This window comes from Lynx canadensis, chromosome B3 (assembly GCF_007474595.2).
Source record: "Lynx canadensis isolate LIC74 chromosome B3, mLynCan4.pri.v2, whole genome shotgun sequence".
Taxonomy (NCBI): Eukaryota; Metazoa; Chordata; class Mammalia; order Carnivora; family Felidae; genus Lynx; species Lynx canadensis.
The window spans coordinates 80,806,196-80,831,142 of NC_044308.2; the positions used below are offsets into that span (position 1 = coordinate 80,806,196).

Consider the following 24,947-nt stretch of genomic DNA (forward strand, 5'->3'; position numbering starts at 1 on the left):
CTGAAAAATAACAATTTGTATCAAGGACCTTTAAAGATCATTTACAATCTTTAACTCAGTAATACTACTTAAAGGAATTTATGTGAAAAGATGTTTCCATTGAGATAAGTATATTTTAGTATTAGCAATAATTTCTAAAGAGCTAAAATGTTTAATGCTGTAATGCTTCAATAAATTACTATTCACCCATAAAACGAGGTGACTCATTTAAAATAGTACCTAAAATTAATGAAATGAATTTCATTTATTATTTTAAAAATTCAATCACATTCAAAAGTAAATAAAATAGTAAAATGAACCTTCATCAACCCAAGACCCAGCTTCAACAAATTGATTTCAATTTCCCCACCCATTTCTCTCCATCCAATATATTTTGAAGAAAATGCCAGAGAACATATTTCATACGGAAATATTTTGAGTATGTATCTCTACAAAGGAAGAATTCTTAAAAAAACAAAACTCATTCTCACACCTAAAAATGAATGAACAATTATTACTTAATATATCAAATACTTAATCAGTGTTCAAATTTTCAGTTATATAGTAAAGAGGTATCTAATTTCTTAACTTTTTACTTAGGTGTAGATGACACACAGTAGATGTGTAGATGACATTACATTAATTTCAGACATACAAGGAGGCATGTAATTTTATTAAACTGGGTAGTCACAGCTGCATTCATAGCAGACATGTAATTCTTCTTTTATTCCATAAGATTAAAAAATGCTTTAAAAATCTTTCCTATTATTATACACTTAAAATATAAAGCTACACTATTTATTAAATTTAAAAGTTCCTGTTTTGTATATAAGCACTATATATTAGACTCTACTTTAAAAAAGAAGCATACCAACTTTCAAACACTGCAAACAACAAATAAAAAGAAACTGGTGATTTACCTTTCATCATCTTCATTTTCACTAAAGGCTGTTTTAAAAACGTTTATTCTTTCTACCAGTTGACTACAATCTTGTTTCATATCTAAATCCACACTCTAAAAAAAAAAAAAAAAAACAAAAAGAAGGCACAAAAAAATGTTTTCAGGCTGCTACCAAAATTTATCAAAAACACACACTACAAAGATGAATACTAATACTGTGTATTATTACAAAATTATCAATATAATCCGGTAAAATCATTTTTCTTTCAATTAAAATTCTTTTTAGTTTATGATTAGTAGGCCATAGCTAATAGATTTTTCTTCCTCCCTGAATGTTATATAATGGGGTAGCAATTACACTGCTAAATTAGCTTTTCCCAAAGTGTAGTATGCAAGGTGATTTCAGATTACTAACAAATGAACATTTTGCATGTTAACAGTATTATATACTTTAATTAGCATTAGAAAATACTAACTGGTATATTAAAACAATTATTTCACAGATATTACTAAGTGGTGTGTGAATTTAATCAATATAATTTTAATAAATAAAATTAATGAATGGTATATATAACTTACAGAAGTTAAAGTGAATTTTAAGAGTGTATACCACATATAGTGATTAAGAGCAAAAACTAGGGGTGCCTGGGTGGCTCAGCTGATTGAGCACCCGACTCCTGATTTCGGCTCAGGCCATGGTCTCGCAGTTCATGAGATTGAGCCTTGTGCTGGGCTCTGCACTGAGAGCATGGGGCCTGCTTGGGGCGGGGGGGGGTCTCTCTTTCCCTCCCTTCATCTCTCGCATTCTCTCTCTCTCTCAAAATAAATGAAAATGTTTTAAAAGAAGAGCAAAAACTAAAGTGGAAAATAGAATTGAAATAGAAGGCAACTTTCACTTTTTATACTTTTGTCAGAATTTGTTATAGTAAGTATATATGGTATGTTTTCTTACAGAAAAATTTTTATCACAATAAAGAGATATTAAAGGTAGACTAAAATGTAGACACACATTAGGTTATAACAAATACTTGTCAAATATTCAGAGTAACTTCCTAAACAGTCATGGCTCATAAACTAATTTTATGCAAATAATGTAAGTACTTATGAAGATCTACAGAGTAACTTCATTTTAAGAAGCAATCAGAGCAGTGAATAATGCTAAAACTTAGGCCAAAGTACATGTTTTGTTAAACAAAACCTAGAACAAACTATAAGTGGGAAACTAAAAAATCTAAAAAGATTCAATTACTGAATTCAACTGGCTCAAACTAATGACACAACAAAGGAAAGGCTAGAGAAATTATAAATAACATTTATTAACTTCGTTTTTAAATATTTCTTGCAAAACACTGCTTTGCCAAAAGTGCAGTTACAAATAATTTTTTAAACTACATAGTCTGTTCTGTGCTACTTTGTAAACTTACATTGTTTAAAACAGTAAGAAGGGCTTGCACCAACCCACTACTGCACATTTCATATGGTGAAATTGTGTTTTCATCCTTCAAAAGTACAATTAGATTTTCTAAAGCTGTCTTCATTAAATCTCTCCAAGTGTTCTCACTCTCAATACACTAAAAGAAAAAAAAATTTAATGAAGACAATCAAAAAAATAAACAGCTTGTAATATACCTAATTTATCACAGTATTAACTGCCAAGCAAATAAGTCAGATATTAAACAAGAATAAATTCAAATTATTAATGTAAATGATCTGTACAAGAGTCAGAAAACATTTTAAGGGTCAACTATAAATATTTCAGGCTTTACAGACTATTTGGCCTCTGTCACACCTATTGAACTCTGCCCTGCAGCCACCAAAGCACTCACAGACAATATATAAGAGTGAGCATGGCTGTGAGCAATGTAACTGCTTTTGGATACAATCATTATTTTATATAATTTACATGTATCAGAAAATACTACTCTTATGATTTGTTTTCAACCATTTAAAAATGTAGAAACCATACTTAGCTCACAAAGCCATATAAAACAGGTGGCAGGCCAAATTTAGCCCATGTGTGACAATTTGCTGACCCCTAATCAATACCTAGAATACAAAGGATAAAGGGGAAAAACTAAACAAAGAACAATGTGTGCCATAAAATCTAGAGGCTAAATAACATACTTGTCTATTTGTGTGAAGTTCCCAAGATGACTCTAATTGAGTTGCTATGTTTCTGAGCGTTACCACTACTCCACGAGGCATGCTTTCAACAGCTTTGAAGTGGTCATCATATAAATCTCGAGCCATAGTTCGTACCTACCAAATGAAAATTGCAAATGTGAATTTTCGTTACAATTAACAGTTTTAACAAAGTTTCCCCTTAATCTCCCTATATGTGTGCAAGTTTTAAAAGATTTTTGTGCCATTACCAACCTCCAAAAAATGTTACTACTTCTACTCATATATGTCAAAGGTTCTAATGGCTGTAAAAGTACTATAACTAGATTTAAGCAATATCAAATAAAAGAACTCACAATTTTAATTTTTGGTTAAACTTTATAGTCATATAACAAAGAGGAGCTTATTTCACTTAAACCAATTTGAACAACCTGTAAATAATTAACTTTGTTCTTTTTTATAAAACTAGCCTGATTATGGTGAACCATATAGAAAATATAAATAAGCAAAAAAACAAAAACAAAAAAACCAAACCCAAAAAACTAAAATGCCTATAATTCAATCAACCAACGTTAAACCTTTTTAAATTTTTTTGTTTATATGATTTTATTTTTTTAATTTACATCCAAGTTAGTTAGCATATAGTGAAACAATGATTTCAGAAATAGATTCCTTAATGCCCCTTATCCATTTAGCTCATCCCCCTTAATTTTTTTTAAACTTAAAGACCTAACTGGTTTTTATTCAATGATTCATGGATCAGGCAGCTTTCCATCTAGTAAACAGGAGTTCCCTCAGAGTTGAACCTTTTAACATTTTGTGGTGTATTTTAGGTTTAATTTTTTTCTATTTATAGTATTCACACAAAATATATATGACACTTTTATTTGCATACTTAATCATAAGGAAGAATGACTATTATCGGTTTGGGCACTAGTTATCTCTCATTTAAGTTAATGTTATCTGAAAGAACCCATGTGTGTCCCAGGCTTGGGTCTGATAAAATTCAGTACAGAAGAGCCTTTAAAAATATTTGCTTAGGGGCGAATATCAGTGTCTCAGTCGGTTAGGTGTCTGACTTTGGCTCAGGTCATAATCTCATAGTTTGTGAATTCAAGCCCCATATTGGGCTCCACATTGACAGTGCAGAGCCTGCTGCGGATTCTCTCTGTTTCCCACTAGCTCTCTGCCCTCCCCCACTCGCATGCTCGCTCTCTCTCAAAAAATTAATAAAACTTAAAAAAATTGCTTAAATAATGTAAATTTAGGACTTATGTAATTTCATTAAAATCACAAACTAACCTACCATAACTCTAATGTGATTGAAAAAACTTCACTCCTGAAATGAATATTACTTTTTCATTCCATTTTGGTGTGCCTTTCAGAATTAAAAGGAAAATAAGTTCTGACTAGTAGACAAAATTTAAGAAACTACTCTTTTATAAAACAGTATTAAACAAATAAAAATGAAAATTAAAATAGTTAAAATTATTTTTACCTAAAATCAGTTGATACGTACTTTCATACCAAAAGAATAGCCATATGGTCAATGAGGCTATTCCTTGATTTACTACTAATACTACGGATTTCAAGAAACTGAGTCAAAATTACTTATTTTTCAAGAAAATGAAAACAGGACTCAGACTATGTTCTTGATTTACTTTTCTTCTGTAGTGTGAAATTTCAGTACCCTGTGAGTCTAGATTTGGTTGGATAATGTAACCCATAAGGAATTGCAAGAAATTCCTGAGACAGCTCAGTGGTAGCTTTACAAAAATTTACAGTTGAGGGGCACCTGCGTGGCTCAGTCAGATAAGTGTCAGACTCTTGATTTTGACTCAGGTCATGATCTCACTGTTTGCGAGATCAAGTCCCAAATTAGGCTCTGCGCTCACAGCATGGAGCCTGCTTGGGCTTCTTTCTCTTTCTCTCTCTCACTGCTCCTCCCCAACTCATGTTGTCTGTCTCTCTGTTTCTCTCTCAAAATAAATAAACTTTAAAAAAATTATTGTTGATCCTCATTATTTGAGAATTCTATTTTTGTGAATTCAACTACTCACTAAAATGTGTTTGTAATCCCCAATTCAATACTAGCAGTGCACAGTCACTTGTGGGCATACACAGTGCAGCAAAAACTTGGGAGCTGCCTCACGTGCATGTTGTTAGGTGAGGTAAACAAGGTAATCTCTACCTGTAAACAAATGTCATACTTGCTTAAGCCCTCATACTATAAACAAGCATCTTTTCCACAGTCTATTTTGGGCATGTTTTTCACATTTTTGTGGTTTTGTTGACTTCACTGTTTAAAATGGCCACCAAATATAGTGCCTGAAGTACTGTCCACTGTTCCTAAGCACCAGGCACAACATGTCCCTTATGGAGAAAATATGTGTGTTAGGTAAGCTTCATTCAGGCATGACCGTGCTACTCAACACATGTTCCGTGTTAACAAATCAATAAAACACGGGGGCACCTGGGTGGCTCAGTCGGTTAAGCGCCTGACTTCGGCTCAAGTTACAATCTCACAGTTCACGAGTTCAGGCCCCATGACGGGCTCTGTGCTGAGAGCTCAGAGCCTGGAGCCTGCTTTGGATTCTGTGTCTCCCTCTCTCTCTGCCCCTCCTCCACTCATGCTCTGTCTCTCTCTCAAAAATGAATAAACATAAAAAAAATTTTTTTTAAGTAATACACTTACGGTGTCTTTGAACAGAAAGACACATAAAAAACAAGGTTATGTATGCATCAGTTACAAAAATGTGACCTCATAGGAACCTAACCCTGTATTTCCCCAAAGAGCAATGGTTCAGTATTCACAGAAACTTTAGTTAACACAACTACCATGAATAATGAAAATGGACTGCATTTAGTTGAAACTCCTTTTAGCATCTAATTGCTATCTTCAATTGAGTAATTTCTTCCTCAACTGTCCTTAAGATACCCTGAATTAGAAAAAATTTCTGGGATGCCTGGGTGGCTTAATTGGTTGAGCACCTGACTCTTGATTTCGGCTCAGATCATGATCCCAGGGTTGTGGGATCGAGCCTCACATTAAGCTCTGCACTAAGCATTAAGCCTGCTTAGGATTCTTTCTCTCTTTCTCCTTCTGCCCCTCTTCTCAGCTTGTAGTCCTTCTCTCTCAAACAAACAAACAAACAAAAAACAACACATATTTAATGGATAGAATTTAAAAATTAGTACTGTGATTTTGAAAGTGGAGTCAGTAAACATTTGCTCCTGTATCTTTTTGAAAGAATTATTTCAGAGGTGCCTGGGTGGCTCAGTTGGTTGAGCATATGACTTTGGCTTGGGTCATGATCTCATAGCCCATGGGTTCGAGCCCCACATCAGGCACTGTGCTGACAGCTCAGAGCCTGGAGCCTGCTTCAGATTGTGTCTCCCTCTCTCTCTGCCCCTCCCCCTCTCCCTCCCTCACTCCCCCCCTCCCTCTCTCTCAAAAATAAATAAAAACATTAACAAAAAAAGAATGATTTCATATAAGATGGGCCATTAAACTAGGCATCAAAATATGTGAATCTAGAAACAGGCATTCAAGTTGCTTTATCATAAAGCCAATAATTTTATCAGGATTGTAAAATATTAGTGATGTATTTTCAATTCCACTGTATTACTAAAAACATTACTATCAATAATAATTAAAGCATGAGTTCAGGGGAGCATGGTTGGCTCAGTCAGTTAGGTATCTGACTTCAGCTCAGGGCATGATCGTGCAGTTTGTGAGTTCGAGCCCCATATGAGCTCTGTGCTGACCACTCAGAGCCTGGAGCCTGCTTTGGATTTTGTGTCTCCCTCTCTGCCTCTTCCCTGCTTGTGCACTTGTGCTCTCTCTCTCTCTCTCTCTCTCTCTCTCAGAAATAATAAACTTAAAAAAAAAAAAAAAAGCACGAGTTCAAAGTTTTTGTGAGACATTAGTCAAATCATTTAAATTTTATTGTCTTACTAATTTTCACTGTTTCAATTTTGGTGTTTAGCATGTGTATAAAAATCATAAGCAGGGGCGCCTGGGTGGCGCAGTCGGTTAAACGTCCGACTTCAGCCAGGTCACGATCTCGCGGTCCGTGGGTTCGAGCCCCGCGTCAGGCTCTGGGCTGATGGCTCAGAGCCTGGAGCCTGTTTCCGATTCTGTGTCTCCCTCTCTCTCTGCCCCTCCCCCGTTCATGCTCTGTCTCTCTCTGTCCCCAAAATAAATAAACGTTGAAAAAAAAAAAAAAATTAAAAAAAAAAATCATAAGCAAATGTATATGTATTGTGGAAAATAAAACAATAAGCACAGAAAAAGAAAAACTGAAAGTATGTTAGATTAGGGTAACTTATGTTATACGGTTCAAGGATTTTATTTTTTTTATTTTTTATTTTTTTTTTTATGCTCAGTTCGGTTCAAGGATTTTAAATGCTTACAATATACCAATGAAACCTTACCATGTCAGTATAAAAAAAACAAAAGAAAGAAAAAGAAAATCTCACAGTATACCTTTTGCTTTGTTTTTTCTAATTTAGATTTCAGTTTTCTGCCTCTTTTGCCAGTCCAACCAGTCACAAATTCTGAACCTTAGAAAAAAAAAAGGACATTGCAAAGAATTTATTTTAATGCAATGTAACACACTCATTTATTCTTATAAATATTTTATATTTCCTACGTAACTTACCCAGAGAAGTTTCTGCAGTAAATGAATGTTTGGTTCCTCTATTAGATTCAAATACAAAACCAGGTAAATCTTCTTTCAATATTGTTGCTTGCTGACCATCTGAGTTATGAATAGCAATTTCTCCTTCTTTTAAACATGTTAGTGACCAATTCCCTACAGTGAGTTTAGTAGGTCCTGGTGCTGACAGTATAGGTTGACTTGAAGTAGATGGCTTTACTTGGCCTCGAGCTCTTTGTAATTTCTCTAAGAATTCACTTCTGCTTTCTATAAAAACAAAATAATTATTTTAAAACCTCATTCTTTTCAAATGATCCTTTTTATAAAAAAAAGGAAACTACCAATGAGAATATCAATTTTATGTAAAGAAGTGCATTAGCAGAGTTTTGTTCTGTAGTGTATTCTCAGTCATTAGATGTATTTAGGTTCAGGCATAAAAGCAATCCTATAGTTAAAAATTTTTGAAGCATAAGGCTTTTGGAAAAAGATACAACTAGAGACAGCATCACACACACATATACAATTCATCATTACATGATATGAGGTAGCTTCACCTAAAGGATTAGAGGTATTAAAAGTAGATGCAACGCTACTGCTTGTCTCAAACCAAAAAAAAAAAAAAAAGGCATTTCTTCAATGCTTTCATGGTACAATAGTTTTTCTTTGTTGATATTAAAGAAACTGGCCATATGATCATCAATGATCATGTTTCTATGACAATGCTAGCAAAAATATTAGAAAAACAAATCATCAAAATTACAGAAATTTGTAAAACATTTTAATTGAAACAAACATTACCTGAACTATCCGATCCACCTTCAGGACTACCACTTGAATACATGGTGGCAAGTTTCCCGTCCAAGATAAATCTGAACCATCCATTACTGCCGTTAGATAATTCCAAGGCTGCTGCATCGCTCCATATATATAAGCAGTCCCTTCCCCTAATGATTGACCAGTCTCTCCAATGATACGGTTTACCCTGCTGCAATTCTTTAGCATCTTCCTGTGGTTCATCTTCCTAAATGTGTAAAATTATTCAATGAAACAAAATAGTATCTCTTCAAAATATTCGCAAGTATTTTTTAAATATGTCCATGTATCAAATTTAGAATTAAAATATGCTGAATTTGGGGTGCCTGGGTGACTCCGTCATTTGAACATCCAACTGTTAGTTTAGATGCACGTCATGATCTCACGGTTCAAGGGTCTGAGTGCCGCATCGGACTCCACGATGACATCATAGAGCCTGCTTGGGATTCTCTCTCCCTCTCTTTCTTTGTCCCCCCCCCACCACCCTCAAAATAAATAAACATAAAATATATTATGTGTGTGTATATATTAAAATATGCTCAATATAATATTTAGTTGCCTCTAGTTTAATATGTATTCTGATTTACTGAGTTACCTATAACTAAATCTTGTAAGTCCTAAAAATGTTAAGAAACTCACATAAATAATGACCTAAGTTATAACATTTCCAGCTGCAGTAGTACAGAAAGCCAATGGATTAGGTCTACACACAACTAGCTAATTATCTAGGACCCTGGCAAACTCACCACATCTCTGGGCCTGATCATTAAAAAAAAACACACAAAAAAAACATAAAAAGGAATGTTTTTACTGGATCAATGGTATCCAATCCTAGAGGTGCTCCTGAATCATCATAGATGCTTTTTAGGAATAAAGTTAAGATTCCACCCTTAGCAGAGTGAATTAAATATACTGGGTCATTTGTATGATCATAAAAAGATTTTAGAGCATGTTTAAAACAAAGAACAATTTGTAAACACTGTTTTCCTACCCTGGCATCCTAAAAATTTTTATTCTGTTGATAACATGTAATATAGAGAATATTCATTATAAACATATATGAACTTGGCATGTGTGTGCATGCATGGGTGTATGGGTAAAGCACTTTTAAACTTCATAGAAACTTATTATACCTAAATATGTATTTTCCCCCTGAAATAGTTAGTTTGTAACACTAAAATATTATAAAATGTGGATTATAAATTTCTCTAAACATCAGTACTTGTGCTCTAAGCCATGCAGGTTAACAAGGTCCATTCTTGTTTACCCTACTGTAAACAACTAAAAACTAGACAAAATATATGAAAAAGTGATTTTCAAACACTGGACATATGCAACACAGGACCATGATCCCCCAGAAAATAGAAACAAACAAGGTAATTTCCTTAGGCCCAGACATAAATTTCTTGCTAAGGTGTTAAGAAGAGGGAACAAAGAATCCAGCACTATGAGTTGAGGAAATGGAGATCTGTGTTTGAAGAGGCTAAAAGCAAACAGAATATGTAGAGGACGAGTTCAGGATTAGGGAGCCAAGCAAAAAGGACCTTTAGAAATCCGCAAAGTGATCAGCATGTCTCTAGCAAATATTCTGCAAAGTGATCAGCATGTCTCTAGCAAATACTAAACCACTCATTTCTAGGGGAATACTCCATAAGGTTGGGCAAAGAACAAACGGAAAACTGTAAGCTGAATAATTAATTCCCAGAGATCATACAAGGTGGTCAGAAAGTTGCATTCTAAATCCTGAACAATTTCCAAATTTGATAAAAACTGTAAGCCCACAAAGAAATTTAAACAATCCTGAGCAGGTATGAACACTCACATGTACACACATACACAAACACACCAAGCACAGCAAAGGACAGCAAAGTCAAATTGCTAAAAATCAGTGATAATATCATAAGAACAGCCAGAGTAAGAAAAGATGTTGTGAGAAAAGATTTATGTTATATAACAAGGAACTAAGACAAGAAATGGAGCAAATTTCTCAATGGAGACCATGCACATCAGGTGACAAGGGAACATCTCTCAAAGTGCCTGAAAAACAATTAGCCAAAGTCCTTGTGGGCATTGAAAATATCCATCAAAAATGAAAGCCAGGGGTACCTGGGTGGCTCAGGTAGCTAACTGTCCAACTCTTGATTTCGGCTCAGGTAATGATCTCAAGTTTCATGAGTTCGGGGCCTCACACTGAGCTCTGTGCTTGCAGTGTGGTCTGCTTAAGATTCTCTCTCTCCCTCTCTCCCTGCCCCTCCCCTGATTGCTCTCTCTCAAAAACTAAATTAAAAAAAAAAAAAGAAGGCCAAATAAAAATGTTTTCAGGGGCGCGTGAGTGGCTCAGTCAGTTAAGCATCTGACTCTTGATTTCAGCTCATGATCTCACAGTAGTAAGATCAAACCCCAAGACCTGCTCAAGCTGGGCGTGGAGACTGTTTAAGATTCTCTCTCCCTCTTCCTCTGCCCCTCTTACACTCATGCTCTCTCTCAAAAAAACTTTCTTCAGACAAATAAAATTTGAGGGAATTTTCTGGGTTGTCTTTTCATTTTCTAAACAATGTACCTTGAAGAAAAGAAATTGAATTATGATAAAGTAAAACTTACTGATTTTTTTTTATTCTTTTATAGTATATCCTTTTTTTTTTTTTTTTTTTTTTTAATTTTTAAGTAATCTCCACACCCAAGGTGGGCCGTGAATTCACAACCCTGAGATCAAGAGTCAGATGCTTTTTCAACTGACCCAGCCAGGGGCCCCTACAGTATAATCTTTTAACATCCTATTTAAGAAGTCACTGCCACGCTCAAAGTCAGTAAGAGTTTCTTCCTTTTCCTCTAAAAGTTTTATAATTTTAGCCTGTACATTTCAGTCTATGACTTTTTTTTCTGTCAATTTTTTACGTGGTACCCATGGTAAGGGTCAAACTTTCGTTTTTGTGTGTGTACGTATCCACTTATTCAAGCATCACTTGTTGAAAAGATCATCTTTTCTTCATTGAACTGCCTTAGCACTTTGGTTGAAAATCAACTGACCATGTATGTGTGGACCATTAACCTATTCCCCCCACCCCGCTGCTAACCTACCTTTTACAGTTAAGACTTGAAATCTGCTAGTAGATGTCCTTCAACTTATTCCTTTTCAATGTTGCTTTGGCTATTCTAGGTCCCTAGAATTCTCATATGTTAGAATTTTCTTGTTAATTTCCACAAAAAGCTGGGCATCTATAACCTTTTTTATAAGTTTTTATTGAAATTCCAGTCAACGAACAGTGTAATATTAGTTTCAAGTGTACAATACAATGATTTAACATTTTCATACATTACCCTGCACTCATCACAAGTGTACTCCTTAATCCCCATCACCTATTTCACCCAGCCCCCATCCCTCTCCCCTCTAGTCACTATCAGTTTGTTCTCTACAGTTAAGAGTCTGTTTTTTAGTTTGTGTCTTTCTCCATTTCACCCACTCTTTGCTAGTTTGCTTTCTTTCTTAAATTCCACACAAGTGAAATCATATGGTATTTGTAACCTATTTCTTGGATAAAAGAATTCTGGGGGGATCACTAATATCACCTCATTTTTTTAAGTTTCTTTATTTATTTTGAGAGAGAGAGAGAGAGAGAGAGAGCACCCAAGCATGTGTATGAGTGGGGGAGGGGCAGAGAGAGAGAAGGAGAGAGAGAATCCTAAGCAGGCGCCAGGCTGTCAGCGCAGAGACTAATGTGAGGCATGTACCCAGAATCCATGAGATCATGACCTAAGGCTGAAATCAAGAGTCAGACGCTTAACCTACTGGGCCACCCAGGCGCCCCCAGGTATCACCTCTTATTTTGTTTTGTTGTTAAATCCCTCAGGTTCCTCAAGTAATTTAGGAATATCTCTATCACTCACCCTCTCAGGATTCTACAATAAAAACCTATACTCTACCATTCTCTCAAAAATATTACCTCTCTGTCACTAATATATAGGAAGCATTCACTACATGTTAGGTCTCAGTGCTGGAATCTGTAGAGACAGGTAAGGCATATTTTAAATTTGCAATCTAAGGCAAGATTATCAATGGATACTGAAACTCACAGGTATGGAGCACCAGGGTGACTCAGTCAGTTAAGTGTATGACTTTGGCTCAAGTCATGATCTCACCGTTTGTGAGTTCAACCCCCACATGGGGCTCTTGGCTGTCAGCACAGAGCCAGCTTTGGATCCTCTGTCTCCCTTGTCTCTCTGCCCCTCCCCTGCTTGCATGCTGTCTGCACATACCTGCTCTCTCTCTCTCAAAAATAAACTTGAAAGAAAGAAAGAAAGAAAGAAAGAAAGAAAGAAAGAAAGAAAGAAAGAAAGAAAGAAAGAAACTAACTAACTCATGGGTATATGTTTAATGAGTAACCATAGATTTACACAGTCTCCCTATAAATAAATTACTTATTAATTACAAAAGGAAAAAGAGTAACTCTGTGATAGAGAAACCAGACAGAGAAACAACCAAGTGATCCAAGTAACATCATCAGCAAAAAAGCAGACACTGTGTGCCTCTAAGAGAAGGCACATTATACATTGAGAAAAACGTAAATCCCCTCTGTGGTTTCTCTGCTTAAAACACATAACCTGAATCTAACCACATAGAATCACGAACGCAAAGTAAGGGTCACTGTCCAGATTAACTGGACTGTCCTCTTCACAAATGCCAAGGCTATGAAAGAAAAAGAAAGGCTGGGTTCTTAGGAACATGATAACTAAATGTAATACATGCTCCTGGATTCGATTCTAGACCAGGGGGGAAAACTGCTATTAAGGACAAGAGCAAATTTGAATATGGTCTTTGAATTAAATATAGTTTTATATAATATTAAATTTCCTGATTTTGATAACTATACCAGGATTATACAAGAGAACGTCCTGGTTTTTTGGTGAAGTTTTAGGGTGTTAAAAGAGGCACTATGTATCCATGCCCAGTGTAGGATTCAAACTCAAAACTCTGAGATCAACAGCTTCATGTCCTACCAACTAAGGCAGCCAGGTGCCCCTCAAATATTTCTTAAATGTACACATACACACACACACACGCACGCACACACACATAGTGTCTATGCAAAGTTAATAGGGCAAAACGTCAATAATTAGTAAATTTATAAAGAACACTCCAATACTCACAATTTTTTTGTAAGTTTTAAATTTTATCAATAAGTTTTTTTTAAAGTACCACTACTTCACACTGCCATTATTTTGCCAAAAGCCATCATAAATTAGAACTAGATTTCCTCAAAGATACCCTATTCCAGATAACCCTGCAATTAAGATCACTCACTTTTTCTGGTTTTGATTCCTCTTCATTCTCATCATCAGAGGAAGGACCTGCCAAAGTTGACACTTTGCTAATTACACCAAGTCTGGCTAGCTGATCCAAAAAAATATCACCACCTTTATCCACCAAATCCCTTATGATCTGCAATGCCAGCAAGTGACCATCATCATCATCCTGGGAGGAAAAAAAAAGAAAATTATGGGAAAATGATAAAAGTAAGTTTAGTTGCCTGAAGTAGACAAATGCAGTTGTTTCTCAGACAAAACAATTTACTGAACTTAAAACAAAAATTAAATTATCTTACTGACCATTGTCTAAAGGAAATTAAAGGTACATGAGTCTCAAAAAAGATAAAAAGCTCACCTCCTGATCAAGGACGGTTGCAGTGATTTCCACTAGTACTGTAGGCAAATTGTGACCAACATCAGAATCGCAAACTTCTTTTAAGAGTGCTTCAGAGCAAAAATGAATCATTTTTCGAATGAGAGCAAGACTTGCCTTCCTTAAAAAATAAAAAATAAAAAAAAAAGACTTTTAGGAAGCCAGGGTAAGAAGCTAAAATAAAATAAAATGCAACTATACATTAACGAAAACTAAAATATCCAATGGTAAGTTTTATACATTCTGCTAAAAAGTACACTTTAATAAAAGTATATAGGGGCGCCTGGGTGGCTCAGCCGGTTAAGCGTCTGACTTCAGCTCGGGTCATGATCTCACAGTTTGTAAGTTTGAGCCCTGCATCAGGCTCTGTGCTGACAGCTCAGAGCCTAGAGCCTGCTTCGGATTCTGTGTCTCCCTCTCTCTCTGCCCCTCCCTCCCTCTCACTCACTCACTCACTCTCTCTCTCTCTCAAATAAATAAACATTAAAAAAATTTTTTTAAAGTATACAGAAAAGGGGCGCCTGGGTGGCTCAGTCAGTTGAGTGTCCAACTTCGGCTCTGGTCATGATCTCACGGTTCATGAGTTTGGGCCCCACATCAGGCTCTGTGCTGACAGCTCAGAGCCTGGAGCCTGCTTCCGATTCTGTGTCTCCCTCTCTCTCTGTCCCTCCCCCACACACACTCTGTCTCTCTCTGCTTCTCAAAAATAAATAAAACTAATTAAAAAAAAATTTTTTTTAATAAAAAAAGTATACAAAAAATAATACTAGCACTAGTTTATGTTCACTTTTTTAGGCAATTTCACAAATTTTCTGTTAATACAGTAAACTCATTACAAGTGAAATTATCTTTAAACTTTCTTAAATGTGCTATCCTATTTTATATTTAACAGCATGGCTATTAACATGTCATGGTAATTTTAGAAAACCAAGTAAAGAATAAGTTGTAACTATCTTAAAATTCCCTATAACCGAAAACACAAGGCTCTAATTTAAAATATCTGGTAATTTATATGGAAATCAATTCTCAAATTAAGCATTTTTGTCCTCTGTCAAATTTAAACTCATGGTCACTATAGTTATGCCTCATATAAATGAAAATAAGATTCAAGTAATCCCATGTCCCTAAATATTCCAACTGTTAACAATTCAGCATGCTTCCTTTTCCTTCTCATCCACTGCTTTGCTCAGAACATAGATACTCCATAAAATCACACAAACTAATCTCAAGGAACCTGTTCTTCTAAAATAAAATAAATATATATCCACACACTTTTAAATTATAATAGACTAAAAGGAGACTGATCTATTACAGAAAAGACAAAAGTTCATCTGACACATATTTTCTAAGCATAGAACAAAATCCTAGGCACCAAGCTGTAGATATCATTAATGCTGGGGTAACCTGCACAGGAAAGGATGGAGGGACAAAATTGCTACTAAAGTCCATGAAAGCATGTACACAGCTGTATTTCTATAGCATGATGTGCATCCTTACTCTCTCTGGCTGCAATTCCTAAGACCAAACATTCTTCTACTAAAAAAAGTATTTTATTACAAATTCATGTACATTACAGAAAATGGCAGGTCAATGAAGGGCAAACTGCCCTAATAGGATTAGTTCTTTCCAGTTTTTGTTAATGGTTATTTATATTTGGTTGTAAAATAAAAATATTTATATATTGTCTATCTGTCACTATCGTGCTAAGCCATTATAAGCAGAAACCCTTTTACGTATTTTAAAAACACTACACTTCGGGGCGCCTGGGTGGCGCAGTCGGTTGAGCGTCCGACTTCAGCCAGGTCATGATCTCGCGGTCCGTGAGTTCGAGCCCCGCGTCGGGCTCTGGGCTGATGGCTCAGAGCCTGGAGCCTGCTTCCGATTCTGTGTCTCCCTCTCTCTCTGCCCCTCCCCCGTTCATGCTCTGTCTCTCTCTGTCCCAAAAATAAATAAACGTTGAAAAAAAAAAATTAAAAAAAAAAAATAAATAAAAAAAAAAAAAACACTACACTTCATTTAATCCCTACAACAAACCCTATGAGGTGGGTTTTATTAGCTCAGTTTTACAGATGAATAAGTGAAACAAAGAAAGGTAGGCAAGTCTACTAAGGTCACAGGGCTAATACATACAGAACCTAAACTCAAACTCTTCTGTTAACTAATACACTATAAATAGTATTCAGAACCTAAAATTTTCCTCTCTAACACTATTATATAAATTATGACCATTTAGCTTGCAAGGCTTTTCTATTATAAAGTGCCCTATTTTTGTGGAAAGTTTTATTTCTTCATTGGAAGGATTCTTGGATCTAAAGGTCTAAAAACTTTCTTATGCACTGAATGTGTATCAGTACTGAATCCATACTTGGCAAACTGATTTTTAAAAAGGCTATTAAGCAACAACATGTACAGACCTTGAGGGTATTATACTAAATGAAAAAAGCCAGAGAATGACAAACAATGAATGGTATCACACATGTGGAATCCAAAAAAAAAAAAAAAAAAGGGTCAACTCACAGAGATGACAGAGTAGAAAAGTGGTTGCCAGGGACTGAGAGTGAGGAAACTAAGATGAATGAGGTGTGAGGATCTAATGTAAAACATGATGACTATAGGTAATAACACCATGCTACGTAACTGAAATTTGCTGAGAGCAGAACTTAAACATTCTCACACACACAAAAAGATAAACATGTGATGTGATGGATGTATTAGTTAACAAGATGTGAATCCTTTCACAAGGTATACATATGTCAAATCACCAAGACATATATGCTTTAAAAATCCTACAATTTTATGCCAATTATACCTCCATAATTATAACCTAATATTTTTCTGTCAATTTCTTGAACACTTTGCTATGTCTTCAGCTCATTTAGTTAAAGAGGCTCTTACATTTTTACCAAAAACCTCTATGTGTGCTTTGTATTAAAAAAAAAACAAAACAAAACAGTATCCCTTGGTCACAGTTGCTAACAAGTATTTATTTGGATTATGAGTTTATATTGCTGGCACTTTTTTTGGCTCTGGGTAATATTGTTTCTCATATGTAGCTTTTTTTGATAGACTAAATTTGAATAACAATCTAAATAAATTTAACATGATAGCACTAACACAAACAAGCTTTGAAAGTCATTCTTCCTATCAAATTCTGATAAACATTCAAGAATATTTTTTTCCATAGTTTTTTTAAAAATTTGTTTTAAATTCACCTAGAATTTGGTTAGATATACAGTGTATAGAACTAACCTGATTTTTTTTAAGTCAAAACACAAAAAAGACATTCTTTTATTTTTTTAAGTTTATTTATTTAGGGCAGGGGGAGAGAGAATGCATACGACTAAGCAGGGGAGGAGCAAAGGAGAGAGAAAATCTTAAGGAGGCTCCACATTCAGTGAGGAGCCTAATGTGGGGCTCAATCCCATGACACTGGGATCATAACCTGAGCTGAAATCAAGAGTCAGTTGCTCAACCGAGTGAGCCACCCAGACGCCCCACAAAGTAGACATTCTAATGCCATTTAATAACCCTCCCTTCTCTCAAATGATCTATGAAATCTCCATTATAACACATCCAATTCTTATATATTATTGGCTCAATTTGGGGGGCTAGACTATTGTACTGATTTATAAACTCTTATGCTAGTTATCATAAAGATTTAATTACTGTAAGTTTACACTAGCTGTTCAGATTATTAAAATCTCACACGTTCATTCGTCCAGATGAACTTTAAGATCTGTCAAGTTCTAAAACAAACTCTGTAGTTATTATTTTTTTTTTAATTTTTTTTTTCAACATTTATTTATTTTTGGGACAGAGAGAGACAGAGCATGAACGGGGGAGGGGCAGAGAGAGAGGGAGACACGGAATCGGAAACAGGCTCCAGGCTCTGAGCCATCAGCCCAGAGCCTGATGCGGGGCTCGAACTCACGGACCGTGAGATCGTGACCTGGCTGAAGTCGGACGCTTAACCGACTGCGCCACCCAGGCGCCCCTGTAGTTATTTTTAAAACTGCATAATCTCTGAATTAATTTTGGCAGAATTTGTGTCTTTATAATATTTAATATTTTCATCCAAGAACAATTTCCCCTTTTATTCAACCAAGTCCTACTTTTTTCTCAAAAAAAATTGGATCCTCAAGGATTTCTGAAAAGTAAACTCAATCTTTGTCCAGTTATTGACACTAACTCCAAAGCTGTTTACCAAACCTCTTCAAAATTCTATGCAGCCTTTCCTTAAAAACAAAGTGTACAGTCCTAGGTCTAATCATAACAAAAATACATAAATAAAATCATTATGTTGTACACTTTTAACTAATACAATTATATCTCCATTAACTGGAGAGAAGAATCTTAGAATACTATCAGGTTTTTACATACTACACCACCATTAAAACTGCCCTCCCATGAGGCATAGCTGAATATCGTGTTTTTTTCAGTAGTTTACAAAGCCAGACACCATGCAAAAGTAAAGTCTTCTCTTGAAAATGCCTACAATAGATGGTATGCTAAGTTTGTTCATAACATACCATTTTAAAAAAAAATAAAGATGGGGTGCCTAGATGGCTCAGTCAGTTAAGCGCATGACTCTTGATTTCGGCTCAGGTCATGAGCTCACAGGTCGTTGGATTGAACCCTGCGTCAAGTTCTGTGCTGACAGTGCAGAGCCTGCTTGGGATTCTCTCTCTGCCCTTTTCCCCGACTCATTCTCTCTCTCTCAAAATAAATAAACATTAAAAAAAAGGACAGAAGGAAAGGAGGAAGGAAGGAAGAAAAGAAAGATATTGCTATCCTGTTTAAAAGCCCTAGGGCGCATGGGTGGCTCAGTTGGTTAAGCGTCTGACTTTGGCTCAGGTCACAATCTCACAGTTTGTGAGTTTGAGCCCCACGTCAGGCTCTGTGCTGACAGCTCAGAGCCTGGAGCCTACTTCAGATTCTGTGTCTCCCTCTCTCTCTCTGCCCCTCCCCTGCTTGTGCACTGTCTCTGTCTCTCTCTCTCTCTCTCAAAAATAAACATTAAAAAATAATAATTAAAAAAAAAAGCCTTTACTAATCTGTCATACGATTTTTATTTCCTAAGCAGACACTGTGCATTACAGAATATTGACAGGTAACAGCTAAAGTCCATACATTGTAGACCCTCCTTTAACAGTATGATCAGAGTACACAGGCTGAGTATTCAACTATTCAACTCTTAAAATGAGGGGCACCTGGGCAGCTCAATTGGTTGCACATCCAACTCTTGATTTCAGCTCAGGTCGTGATCTCACCATTGGTGTGATGGAGCCCCGTGTGGGACTCCACACTAACAGTGCAGAGCCTGCTTGGGACTCTCTTTCTCCATCTCTCTCTCTTTGCCCCTCTCTTGCTCATGTTCTCTCAAAATAAGTAAATAAACTTTAAAATAAATCTTAAAATGAAATGGTAAAAAAATCAGGTTGTAACCTACTCCCCTTTGTTTTTAATTTTTTTAAATAATGCTAAATAATTCTGTAAGTGAACTTTTTTCAAATACCTCTAAAATATTAGGCACTATGCTAAACACTTAATCACATCTAATTTTTTTTCTTTTACCTAAAGAGAATTTAGTGTAATTATCTCCACCTTAGAGATAAATCAATTAAGATGAAAGAAGTTAAGTACTTTGCTCATGGCCACCTATCTAGAAATGGCAATGCTGGCATCTGGACCCACTTTGCACTGACTCCAGAGGCTGAGCTCTTACCTAAAACTTGGGCTTTCTTACTTGCCACAATTAAATGTGTCTATTTATTACCTGGGAGAATTTGGCATCAAATGCACTAAACTAAAATTACATTTAGATAACCTTAAAACATTTAAAAGGGTGACAAAATAAACATCTAATAAAAGAACCCTCTTATATGGTAGCATACTTTATAATTTTCTGATGACCTTATCATGAAGCAATTCTACTCCAAATGTATCAGGATTCTTTTATTATACTGACAGCTAGTCCTCTAAAATTTTCAGGTCAAATTATCTTGTTCAAAAATGAACTTGCTCACTCAAGACAATTCTAAGTTTTATTTAAAAAAAAAAAAAAAAAAGGTGGCCCCACTAACACCTACATCTCTGTAAGCTATTTGGAGAAGAATAAAAACCAAGTACTTCATGTTCACAGTGAATTGTCTTACTGACACTTTTCTCCTACTTAAAGCATGCTGCTTGCAGTTTAATGTCAACTCTTAGGCACTTGATCCTACGAAACTACATGTTCTAAAGACCTCCTTAACTTAAAATGACCAAAATAAAATTCTCAATCATTCAGCCAAAAATTCAGAAGTCATTCTTCATCCTTTTCTTACCCTCATCACTCGTATCAAACTGGTCATCAATCCCTTGGGTCAAACAACCCATCTCTCAACCTTCCGAATTTATTCCCACCAATCCAGCCCCCAAGCAAATGTTTGAAGTTCATACACTTCACAGTTCACAATGAACTGTTTAATAGTCTTCTTGCTCTCCCCCAGTCTTTTTCTCCACTGGGCTGCCAGTGTAATCTTTATAAATCACAAAATCAACTGTAACAAATATCCTCACAGGTATTTAATGACCCTTCTTTTAACTCTGGAGTAAAGTCCATGCTCATTAGCATGGGCCACAGGGGCCTTCCATAGGTCATAAAGGCTCCTACTTTATATTATTCACTGAGCTATCCAAACATATCACAGTAATCCAAACATACTCCATCGATACTAAAATACTTGCTACTGCTAACAAAGCACACTCACTCATGTACTAAATATTTATTGAGTTACCTACTAAGTATCAAACCCTATTCTATACCTCCTTGTCTTTGCAGCAGTACCCAGGGCTAGCTCTCATGGAGTTTACTTTAGAGGGAAGGCAATAAAACAAACAAAAGTCAAAGAAGAGCAAGATTTCAGACACTGAAAGCTCTATGAGGACTGCAAAACATCATAATTTACGTGAAATGTGTCCTAGGGGTAAATTTAAATTAGGTGGATAAATACCAGTGGACAAAACATTTGAACTGAGACCTAAATGATATGAAGCAACAGACCATTCAAAAGACCCGAGGACAGGGGTGCCGGGGCAGCTCAGTCAGTTAAGCGTGTGACTTTGGCTAAGGTCATAAGCTCAGAGTTCGTGGGGTGAGCCCCACATCAGCTGACAGCTGACAATGTGGAGCCTGCTTGGGATTCTCCCTCTCTCCCTCTCTCTGCTCCTCCCTGACTTGTGCACTCTATCTCAAAATAAATAAAACTTAAAAATAAAAAGTTCAACTGCACACAGGCAACATGCTATATATGAAAAAATTAGCTGAAGTACAGGTATTAAATCCTGAAAAAAGTTAACAGTTTATTATACTTTATTTTACTTAACAATCTAGGAAGTTTGCAGCTATCAGCAGTTCCAGTGCAATTACAGGTGCAACTGGGAATTCAGGGATCTCTGTGGAGCTGTTAGTATAGCGAATCTTATACATAAAATACATGTATACTTTTGATAGCATATGTGAGGGGATCTCTCTAAAACTGACTTCATTCTTGGGGCGCCTGGGTGGCGCAGTCGGTTAAGCGTCCGACTTCAGCCAGGTCACGATCTCGCGGTCCGTGAGTTCGAGCCCCACGTCAGGCTCCGGGCTGATGGCTCGGAGCCTGGAGCCTGTTTCCGATTCTGTGTCTCCCTCTCACTCTGCCCCTCCCCCGTTCATGCTCTGTCTCTCTCTGTCCCAAAAATAAATAAACATTGAAAAAAAAAAAAAAAATTAAAAAAAAAAAAAACTGACTTCATTCTAAAACTGACTTCATCTCTCAACATGGCTTTTATTGTTCCAGATGTTAATGCATGTTCTCTTTTTACAATAAATTCATGACCGTAAGATATCAATTTGACATACATGGTTTCAGTGCCTTCATAGGCACCATGGGTTTTCTCTTCTCCATCCATTATATTCTTAGGAAATTCTAATTTACTTCCACAGGAACTTTAGCAGTTTCTCATCAGCCCTGCAGCCACTGCATAAGGTCCCCACACCACCACAGCCTCTACTCCAGGGCTGCTCCACCATGACCAGCTGCCTGTTGCCAAAGGTCTAAATCTCACTTTTTTTTTTTTTAATGTTTTATTTATTTAGAGAGAGTGCATGGGGAAGGGGCAGTGAGAGGAGGATAGAGGATCTGAAGCCGGCTCTGCACTGACAGCAGCAAGCCTAATGTGGGGCTCGAACTCACAAACCGCGGGATCATGACCTGAGCTGAAGTCAGATGCTCAACTGACTAAGCTACTCAGGTGCCCCTAAATCTCACTTCTGCATTAAAATTTTCTCCAATTTGCACAGCCTGATTAGCTGTTAAGTCATCTATATTCCCAGAGAACTCTGATGGTATGTCTAATCTCTCACTACTCTGTATTATTACTCACATCGTCCTCACTAAACTGCAAGGGTACAGTGAACAAAAGCCAAGTCCCATTTATTTGGGTAACTCTTCCAATAACCATTTCACACTGCCTCTACCTAAAAGGCCTCCATAAAGCTCAATAAATGTTTGCTGTACTTACCAAAATTTCTCTAGAGTTGATATTCAGAGAGCTACAAAAACTCTTAGGAATCTAGTCTTCTTCACTTTCTAAACTCCTTAAGTCAGATCATCAGAAGAAAAGATTTAACTCTCCAATCAAATTTCCAACCTAACTTTTTATGAAATCTAACAATCTAACTTATGATACCTTTTCAATATTAAAATAAAGTTCAATCCTTTTGGAAGAGGAAATAAATAGTGTACAAATGGCATAATTTAACTAGTAAACACAAATACTATGAATAACTACCTTATTGAAGGCAGCATAGTTTGCTGAAATGTCTGTGCAAACACTGGCAATAATCTTTTCAAGTATATAGGTGCCATTTCTGGATCTCCTTTTGGCTCATTACATTCTTCTTCATCTTTATTTGTATCTTTCTTTTTCTTATCATCTCCTTTATTAACTGGACACATCCAATCACCTGCAGATATTATTCAATAAATAAACTTTTGGAAACTTTTTCTCTCAATGAAAAAAAAAAAACATTAAGATGAATGTACCCAATTTCAAACTATAATTATCCCTAATTAACAATATTAAATTGAAATTAAGATACTGTATCTATCAAAGGTATTTGTGAGAATACTACTGTTCCAATTTTTTTGTATATATGCTGCCAAAGCAAGCACATGAATACTAAAGAACATTAGTCACACCAATAAACTGAATCTCAACTTAAGGAAATAATTTTGGATATTCCATTTGATTCCAGAAATTATCTCATAAAGACTCTGCATTCATCTACTCAGTGAAAACTTGAAAATGTGGTCAAAGTACTTCAGCTACACAATCCCCAACTATTCTTTACGACATTCCCATGCGCCTTAAACTTTTGATTTTGTCATTCTGGAATCACGCACCCACAGTCTCAAAGTACACTAAATAGCACACTATTAAAGGTTTATCAAATGTGAAAGTATACGTACATAATTATTTGACTTCAGAGAAAAAACTCATTTATATAATGTTAATATATATACAAAAAGCTATGTCTGTAAAAGTGAAGCTGAAAAGTAATAGCAGATGGCTTAAAGACAAAGATTTTGCCACTCACCTGGGGACTGAAGAATAGCTACTACTTCACTGTGGCCCCTTTCCCGAGCTTTATCTAATGGAGTCTTCCCATCTTCATCTCTCAGATCTGGGTTTGCACCATGCCGTAACAGAGTCTAGAAAAGTAAAGCATTTAATTTGAATATAAGAACTGACACCTTATTTCTTCAATATCCAATTCTGCAATCATTAGACTGTACCCAAGGATTTCAGATTCTCATAATTACTTAAAGCAGGCACCTGCTTAAAAAAGTCACTACTTTTTTGCATATATCACCTTAAAAGTGGTCTATCTATATCTTGAAAATATTAGAGATTAATTTCACTTGGTTATTTATTAACAACTCGAATGAAGTACATTCACATCTGAACCTATCATCTTCTCCGTCAAACTCCTCCTCCCAATATTTTTTAACGCAGAGGTCCTAGTGTAAGTTTGTGACACGGTAATTTCCTCATTTCCTATGCAGTACCAATTACCAAGTTAAATCAATTCTCCTTGAACAAACTACAAAATTTATGTCTTAAATACTAATTCACCCTATTCACTTTTTTTTTTTTAATGTTTATTTTGAGACAGAGACAAGAGAGTGCAATTGAGAGAGGGGCAGAGAGAGAGGGAGAGAATCTCATGCAGGCTCCACACTGTTAGCACGGAGCTGACACAGGGCTCAATCCCACAAACTGAGATCATGACCTGAGCTGAAACCAAGAGTCAGACATTTAACCAAATGAGCCACCCAGGTGCCCCTACTGTTCACTCATTTTTAATGGTCACTGGACTCTCTCCCTAGCAGACTGTAAGTTCCAACAGAGAACACATCTCATGTTTTTCTTATCAGTCTCAGAGCTGCCGTTTTTTAAACTTCATCATGATGTGATATATCTGACAAATAAGTGAATACATACACACATCTGGAAAGTATGCAGTACTGGCTAAAAAATCCAAACTGCTGGGGTTTGAATCATAATTCAGTATTTTACCAAATCTAGGATGCCACAGATTATTAGATACATCATTAATTACCACTAAGAAAGAAAAAGATGCCAGTTAAATTGTGGAACATGCTTTCCTATTGCTTGGGTTTTGAATGTATTGAAAGAACTTTCTTAAAGATTTTTTTCACACATTACTTGGACAAACATAAAAAAGAAAATATAAATGAACTAT

The 24,947-nt window shown here is 35.9% G+C and overlaps 1 protein-coding gene and 1 non-coding gene across 7 annotated transcripts in view; one reads left to right on the top strand and one right to left on the bottom strand.

Annotated features, from left to right (window-relative positions):
• Nucleotides 1-24,947, bottom strand: part of HECTD1 (HECT domain E3 ubiquitin protein ligase 1) — a 92,623-nt gene that overhangs the window by 38,432 nt on the left and 29,244 nt on the right. For all 6 annotated transcript variants that reach the window (XM_030318875.2, XM_030318881.2, XM_030318878.2 and 3 more), the window contains exons 9-18: nt 23,778-23,892; nt 22,970-23,144; nt 14,135-14,273; nt 13,775-13,945; nt 8,461-8,683; nt 7,666-7,929; nt 7,491-7,567; nt 3,005-3,139; nt 2,305-2,451; nt 900-994 (exon numbers count right to left, since the gene is read on the bottom strand). In XM_030318875.2, coding sequence (XP_030174735.1) covers nt 900-994; nt 2,305-2,451; nt 3,005-3,139; nt 7,491-7,567; nt 7,666-7,929; nt 8,461-8,683; nt 13,775-13,945; nt 14,135-14,273; nt 22,970-23,144; nt 23,778-23,892 — 1,541 coding nt within the window. The remainder of the gene's footprint in view (nt 1-899; nt 995-2,304; nt 2,452-3,004; nt 3,140-7,490; nt 7,568-7,665; nt 7,930-8,460; nt 8,684-13,774; nt 13,946-14,134; nt 14,274-22,969; nt 23,145-23,777; nt 23,893-24,947) is intronic.
• On the top strand, nt 18,564-18,703 carry LOC115517510. Its single transcript, XR_003969953.1, has one exon. It is a non-coding gene; the product is annotated as a small nucleolar RNA SNORA15 (small nucleolar RNA).